The sequence below is a fragment of the Quercus robur genome, chromosome 11 (genome assembly GCF_932294415.1).
Source record: "Quercus robur chromosome 11, dhQueRobu3.1, whole genome shotgun sequence".
NCBI lineage: Eukaryota > Viridiplantae > Streptophyta > Magnoliopsida > Fagales > Fagaceae > Quercus > Quercus robur.
Window position 1 is genome coordinate 24,307,697 of NC_065544.1, and position 8,343 is coordinate 24,316,039.

Below are 8,343 nucleotides of genomic sequence, written 5' to 3' on the forward strand. Positions count from 1 at the left end.
TACTCTAAAATAAAATAATAAAATATTAGACTAGGACTCATCATAGCTAAAAATAAAGGTATTGTAAAAATATCGTCACTTGTTGTTGTGTTTCTAGACTTCTTTTTTGGTTTATTCAATTTGTTGAACTAAAATTCATTATTTAATGCATAATTTTTTTAGGTTGATTTTTTTTTACACATTGTTTCAAGTTTTCAAAAAAAAAAAAATAAAATAAAATAAACACACACACACACACACATTGTTTTACACAAACATAACACACACAAATTGACGAAGTAACACTTTCCTCCTTTATGTTCGGGATAGTTGCATTCCCACCTAAAGGAAAGTTGAATAATTTCATCATTTATATTTTGTAAATGTGCATATACCCATGTTGTTCTCTCTTAGTTAAACCCTAACAAAATCTTATAATTCCTAAAATATTCTATTGTGCAATGTCTAATATACTTCTACTAAATTTTAATGTCCCAAAAAATTTCTTTGTGTATTTTGAATTTTATGTGGTAGACTGGTAGTCATGCTTGGAAAGTTAGAATGATGATATATGGTGTTCTATTTGTTACCTAGAGAACACTAATTTATCAGATTTAAATCTTCTACACTTATAATTTTATCTAATAAAAACTTTGATGACATATGTCTTTTCTTATTTTGTTCTTATTTTAATTTATTTTCCTACTTAAAAGGGTATTCATTAAAAATAAGTAAGCTAAACACCGTAGTTAGACTCATAAACTAAGATAATAAAGAATGAAATATGAATAAAAAAATCTTCATTGTAGATGATTGCAAATATTTAATTTAATGAAGATCTTCAAAAAAATTGTAGCATATATTATCATTCATTGCGAAAATTTAAATATTGTTGAAAGATGATGACATTCATTATCATTATTTGTAGCATTTTTTGGTTAATAGATATTACATTTAGTAAATAAGTTCTAAAAAATTGTCATAGTACATAGATATTCAAATAGCTATTTTAAATTTAAGTACATGACTTCATACTTCTTCAACAAAAAAAATTTATATTAATTCTCTCACTAAAGGGCCAGCACGTGCAACCCACACTAGTATATATATATATATATATATAAAGCTTTGGAAACCACACATTTTTACATGTTATATTCTAATATATTTTTTAATTAAATTTAAATTTTATTCTATATGTTATTTTATAATATAACATGTTATTAAAATTTAAAATCACACAATTTTATATGTTATTTTAGAATTATGGTACATTAATTTTTTTTAAATAGTGAAATATATAATTTCATATACAAATACAATTATAAAAATGTCCAAAATCATGTTATGGTAAACTTTTGTGTGAATGAATGCATGGGTTACAGACTTATATATATATATATATATATATATGAAAAATGTTATACATATGGCAATGCATACACTGGTATCCAGTAGGAGTAAAATTAAACTCGATCCTGATTATTCAAACTCAAAACAGTTAAAGTTCCTAAACATGGGATGCTTCACAAAAAGCCAAGGGGAGGACCAAGCCCCTGTAGATATAATTTTTGATGGAGCAAGTCTTATTCCAACAGCATTTATATATAATGGTCTGTATCAATCCTAGTTCTAAGATTTGATACTTTTTTTTTTTTTGGATACTATCAGCATATTACCCTACATCTCTATCAATCAATATGTAGTTTAGAGGTAAAAGAATGGATATGGCAGTCTTAATTATTATATTACCTGTTTTTCTCTTTCTTTAATTTTTTTACCAACCACAGTTATATATCAGTTGCATGGTCCATATAACGTCCGACAGAAAGATTTTGATTATCCTACCGACTACCGTGATGTCCCATTGATGTCTGCCATCGATGGCTCAGTTTCTTAGTTGAATATTCGGTTAGTGGGTCTTATAGAATTGCCACTCTTAAATATAAAACACCAAAATACATATAAAGAGAAGATCAGAGAAAGATAGAACGTAGACGAATGTGTGTATTCTATAAAGTATTCTAGTATCCCTCTTGATCAAACTCAAAGTGGATTTTTGAAGTTGACTGAAGTTAAAATGTGACCGGCGATGAAGCAGAATTTGGAAACTGTATGGATAACAAATTCTAGGCGGAGTACTGATGGAACATATATATATATATATATTGACATGTGTATGTCAAATCTTGACGTTTAAGTTTAGCACTGTAGGGACGATTGGTCATACGTACACATGGTCGAAAGACTTCCTTTTAGTATCACAATTTTTATATTATTACTTTTGTAACATCTTTTTGACCTGGTAAATTATGATTAATTTTTTATTACTTTACATTCACCACTTCTTTTCTTCTTATTATTCACAATTAATTAACCACATAAGAGAGGATTTCTGCACAATGGTGAAATTTCCAATATAGAAGGGCAATGGCGGAGAGAATATTAAAGTTAAAAAAAGAATATATAAAGTGTCTGATTCTACAATCTATCTATATTACCATGTCAAAATATAAAAAATGACAAAATTTAAGTACAGTACTTTAGGTTCCCCTTTTAAGATTTAGTCATGTGATTACTTAACTTAAAAGTACACTAGATTCCCATAAGAAAAAACATCCACATGGTAGAATTTTAAAATGGGAACCTAAGGAATAGCACATAAGTATTGTATCTAAGTTTTGCTTTATAAAAAAATAGTTACTAATAATAGCGATGTGGCAATGCAAAGGGGAACATGATCATCTCCATTTAAAAAATTGTTGTTTTCATTCATTTTATAATTTAGATTTTATTTTTGGATTTAATAGTGTATAAGTCATTTAAAAATTTTAAAGGATTCACTAGACTATATATACACTTTTAGATATGTAGAAGCTAACCTAGATCATGAAATTGGCAAAATGGACGAGGGAAGGGTTGCAAAGGGGCCATGGGCCCCTCAACTTGCCTTTTAATTTCATCCCTCCTTTTACTTCAAAAATTATAAAATAGGTTTTAATTTACTTAATGACCCTTAGGATATATATTAAGAATAATTATATTATGACCTATTCAAAGGCCTAGAATATCATTTAGGTACATTTTGATATTACTTTTTATATCTAACTCAAATAAGGTGCATATAAAACATATGACTACACGAATAGATTAGAAAATCTCTTTTAAAAGCAAAAGCCTAAACTTTTGAAGAACATCAATTAAGATAAAAGTAATTTAAAAGTAGAACACACTTAACATTTTTCTTAAGTTGATTGTATTAACTAGTTTATAAAATTTAATATTCATGTCTTAAGGTATAAGTAAATTATGGGAAACCATGTCAATGATGAATATTTTAAGGGAAAATTTGTTTAAGATTTATAAATCACTATCCCGTCATCTATCTTGAATGTTAAATTTTAAACCACTTAAAAAGGATCAAAGAATTGAACCAAGATAAATATATATATATATATATATATATTTTAAGTGGTGTGCCTTTGTGTTAGAACCATTTTCTCTCTTCCTTGTGTGTGTTTGTTTCTTAAAAAAAAAAAAATTGTGTGCATGTAGAAAGAATTTTTTTAATTTATAATAAGAATCATATAGAAAGATAGTTTGCTAGAAAATTTAGTATAGCATCACTATAAATGATTTTAGTACCATAAAAGAACAAGGAACACAAATTTTTTTAGTTAAAGCTAATTTTTAGGAAAATATTTTTTTGAGTTGTAGAAAGATAATTTTGATATAAAATTTACTATAAATGATACAATAACATATATTTTTTCTTTTTTGAGAAAAATATGTTAGATCATGTACACAAACATACTTTACATGTATATACATATATTTAGCCCTCCAAAAAGTTGGTTTTTCTTTATATACATATATATATATATATATTTATTTATTTATCATCCCCTCTCCCCAGGAAAATTTTTTCCTCCACCACTGATTAGAAAGAAATAAAAAGAAGATGAGATAGTTAAAGAAATTATTAAATTATAAACATACTAATAATAGATAATAAGAAAAAAAAGGAAAAGTAAAAGAACATAGAGAATTACCATGGTTTATGATTTATATCCATCATATTCCATTCCAAAATAGAGTGATGTTTATTATATACTACTTGTTGCACACATCTTCACACTTGTGTGAAAATTGCACTAAAAACATTATTTGAAGTTACGATTTTCAAATTGAAAACCATGACTTTAGTCATGATTTTAGTGCAATTTTTAGGTGGTGCAACAAGTATTTTCCATCCGAAATAACTAAATCTCTACCGCTCAATCTTGTATGTTATATTAATTTGAAATAGATATATTTCATGATTTAGATCAAATAATATAAATTTAAAGATGTATCTAAGGTCATGTTACTGTTAAATTAAATAAAATTTTAATTATGAAGTGTACTCTATTCCAGTCCATGTATGACTAAGTTGTTCTAGTATTCTCAAAGCTAATGATTGCATAACAGTTTTTCAATGAATCCTTACTTTATGATACTATGTTATCAAAAATAAAGTTTTTTTATTTTTTTAATTTTTTTGGAGAAGAATATCAAATATAAAGTAAAATACGACAGACCCATTTAATTAGAGTGAAAACTGAAACATAAACTTACTTTTCCTTTATAGTCAGTAACTGATCTGATCTACCTCATACAAGTTTAACATAGCCCAATTAGCATTGCAAAATCCAGGATATATAGCTTGAACCGAAGAACCATGAAAGCTAATACCATGAAAATTCTCTTTTCCAATTCACTTCATCATTGCTGAAATAAAACCCATCCTCTCTCACCAACCAAGAGCACTTCCTAAGAGGACCACAGCGATAAATATCCCTGGGACCCTTAAACGCATCAAAACTCTTCCTCTTTTGGTCCCATTTCATGGTGCATAAGAAATGAGTGGTGCCCCATAAGTTGGTCCTGAGTCTCCAGCTGAAGTCGTCGTGCTCTTGGAGTGCACGTCCTCCGAGATCACTGTCTTTGGATGCACACCAAATCACCAAAGGAAGCGAGTCGTTGTTTGTGAAGCCATTGACCACACGAACGTCATATTCCCTGCCATGTAACTGGTCAGGTTGTAATATTAGCATGTAAACAACTAACAATGCAATTGCGAAGGAGAAAGGAAGCATAAGACTGATGGAAATCTTCATGTTGTTCGGGTGATAGTGCAATGATAGTGGTGTTCCCACTTTTGAGAATGCATATTATATAAAGCAATAACATTTTTTTTTTTTTTTTTTTTTTAAGAAATAACATTTGTACTTCTTGTGCAATTCTTTAGGAAAATTATGTGCTTCCAAAGCATGGTAATTTGGTGTCCCTCCTCTCATATTTATAGTAGATCGTAATATTAATTTTATTAGTGAAATGTACCATAAATGTAAGAGGAGTAAATACTATGTACGCCACCGTGCTCTAGGAGGATGTATTACTTACTCTAAATCTGTTATTTGTAAAGGTTATTTATATATGTGCGCAAATATTAAAGTGTAGCTTATTTGTATTTTTAGCAAAAGGGGAAAGTGTAATATTTGTATGTTACTTTTAAATCAATTAACTCTCCTTTTTTTGGTAGATTTGGTGCTTTACATAACAAATTTCATCTCATTATTATTATTATTATTGTAGGGTCAATTTTGGGGCCCAGGCCCAGTAGGTAGGTGATTCTGGCCCAAAGAGCTCTAGACAATGAATTTGTAGAGAGCGGTTTACAGAACTAGGCCCTAACGAAGTGAGGGTTAGTTAATTTTGGGCCATGCAACAATTGAACGTAAGAATATCTCCTTCATGTCCACTGGATGTTCGGTCCGAGGAGACGTGCGGGTGCACTTTTGTTCCTGATCAAAGGCTATGGTCTTTCTCTCTCTCTTCTGTTCTTCCTTTGCTCTTTTTTCCGATCCCCTCTTCATGGGGATGTCCTTCTCTTATATAGCCTCCTTAAAGTCATCAGAGCCTTACACTTGTTGATCATTTGGGCCTTCACTTGAGTGTCCGTCCCATCGGACATCTCCCCTATCTTTCTGTGAGTTGTTATGGCCAAGGTAACACTGTTCTCCTGTCTTCTCCATATTAATGCGGCCAGAAAAGTAGCTACCCTACATTTAATGTGGCAGTTGTGGAGCAATTCTTTATTGTTGGTAGAATGCATGTCTGAGCCATATCTGGCACGTCCAAGGAGACACCCCTCCTCGGATTGTCTTTAAAACAAGCTTAGGCCCATAAGGATTGGGTTGGGGGCCCTTTCTGGCACCCACACTTTCTCCTCGGACTGGGTTGAACTCTATAGAGGGCCCGAGGCCTATTGTTTGATCTGGGGACTTTACCCCTACAATAGCCCCACAAAATTTCGGCTCTTTCCCTCTCATCCAAGGAGAAAAGATGCGATTTTGACATTCTATAGGGTCATTTATTGTAGATTCTTGTTTCGCCCGTGTGGAGGTGCGGCCCCACGTGCCTCAATACTGTTAATGGCGCTAATTATTGCGCTTGACGGCTTTATGTCCTTCTAATCCAACGGTGGGGCGCTAGATCAACGGTTGGTATTTTCTCATTTCTCTGGGCGAGAGTGAGCTTGTTCAGTTTCTCCCTGCTATATAAGATTTCCTGAGATACTTGCTTCCATTTTTTGAAAAAGCACTCAAGCGTCCCTGAGCAGTCCGGCATCCCCTTTTGCACAGCATTTGAATCTCCACATACACTCCCTCGAAGATTCCCAGCGAGTTCCTCACCCGTAAGTGCTCATTTCCCTTCCGTTGCCTTTCCCGGTGTTCTTCCTCAAGTAAATCGTCTTCGCGTCACCTAGGATTAGAGGGATGGGTAAACTTGAGAAACTGGTAGACTCTCCAGCCAGTATGGAAGGCTTCAGGGCTAAATACCGTATTCCGCCGGGAGTAAGTCTAGAGTATTGCTCTTTGGAAGAAATCTTGATCAAGAGAAAGACGGGGCAGGTCGCCATTCCAATGATAGCCTTTGTGGAGGGAGGAATGACGATCCCTATGGGGAGAATAACTAGGGATTATTTGCGTGGTCATAGGTTGGCCCCTCACCAGTGCGCCGCGAACATGTTCCGGATCCTGGGGTGCATAGACGCCTTAAACGAACAAATGAACCTCGGCCTTTCATGGCATAACGTAGTTCAGCTATATGAATGCCATAGCCTCAATGAGTCGTATTACCTGAAATCCAGGTCCGACGAGGTGAGGCTGATATCCTGCTTTCTCAAGTCCAACAAAGGCTTGAAGGATGACCTTTTGATCGTTTCTGGAGCATGGCATGACGGTATTCACTGCCCAGTTAGGGCAGGAACACCAGGTGGGGCATTGTAGGGTCAGATTCCTTGGAGGGAATCTTAGTCTCGAGCTTTCCTTTCTTTGTTTTAGTTTTGGTTTTGCTTATTTGCCTCCTCGGACTAACGTAACCCTTTCTTTGGACTTTGCAGACAAGGAGCGAACAACTCCTCGGCTAAGTTTGGTTAACGTTCAGGCGCTCAACTTCCTTCTAAGGTCTGAGATCTTTGTGAGCGAGGACGGGTAACTGCGTGCTGCTCCTCTAATCTTGGACTACGAGCCCCTTTCACGCGCTCTAGTGGACGCTGATCAAGCTATCAGGGCTGGAAGTCCCCGACTAGCACGCATCGACGTCTCTATTCCAGGTTTTCTTACTCGGAGAGACCTACCTCCTGTCCAGCTACCTGCTCAGCGAGCTCTTCCCGCGGAAGTAGTCCCAGGAGAGGGAGCTAACTCCTCGCACTCATCCCTCGAGATCCAGATTGATCAATTCCACTTCTCCGAGGAGGGAGAGACATCGGCGAAACTTGTAGAGCTCTCAGACTCCGATTCAGATATAGACCGGGCCTTGGCGATTCCCAACCTTGGTTTGGTAATTGCACAAGTTGATACTAGCCAAGAGATTGAGGAAGAAGGCATGGACCTGAAGCCAAGGTCTGGTCTCAGGGGTCTCTTGTCCAACAGGAATAAGGGGCAGTCTTCTAGGGATTCCCCAAAGGAACAGGCTACCTCCAAGGCCCCTCCTCCTCTTCCTCCCCCAACTGATCCAGCACTACAGCTTCTTCCCAATTTGAGGCAAAAGAGGCTCGTGGAAGAATTGGAGGAGGGTGAGGTTGGCCCTGAAAAGGCTAAGCACCAGAAAAAGGGCAAAGAGCCCAACGAGAAAAGGACTAGATCCGTTGACAGCCGAGACGAGACAGCTATTTAGAGGGAGCAGCGGATCTGGTCCCCACGCCTCGAGTTGGATGGCGCCCCGATTTCATGGGACGCGACTTTGTGGGAGTCCCAACAAGGACAGGCTTCCTACTTGGCTGAGGCCCTGCAGCAGCCCCTTCTCTTGCCTCGCGAT

General features: G+C 35.1%; 1 protein-coding gene across 1 annotated transcript; it reads right to left on the reverse strand.

Moving 5' to 3' along the window:
- Nucleotides 1-4,706: 4,706 nt before the first annotated feature.
- On the reverse strand, nt 4,707-5,138 carry LOC126704870 (S-protein homolog 5-like). The gene has a single exon (XM_050403863.1). The coding sequence runs from the start codon at nt 5,136-5,138 to the stop codon at nt 4,707-4,709; it is 432 nt and encodes a 143-aa protein (XP_050259820.1).
- Between the last annotated feature and the right edge of the window lie 3,205 nt (nt 5,139-8,343).

Bases quoted from the DNA above. Each gene is read 5' to 3' on its own strand.
- LOC126704870 (XM_050403863.1), bottom strand. From the start codon at position 5,138: ATGAAGATTTCCATCAGTCTTATGCTTCCTTTCTCCTTCGCAATTGCA.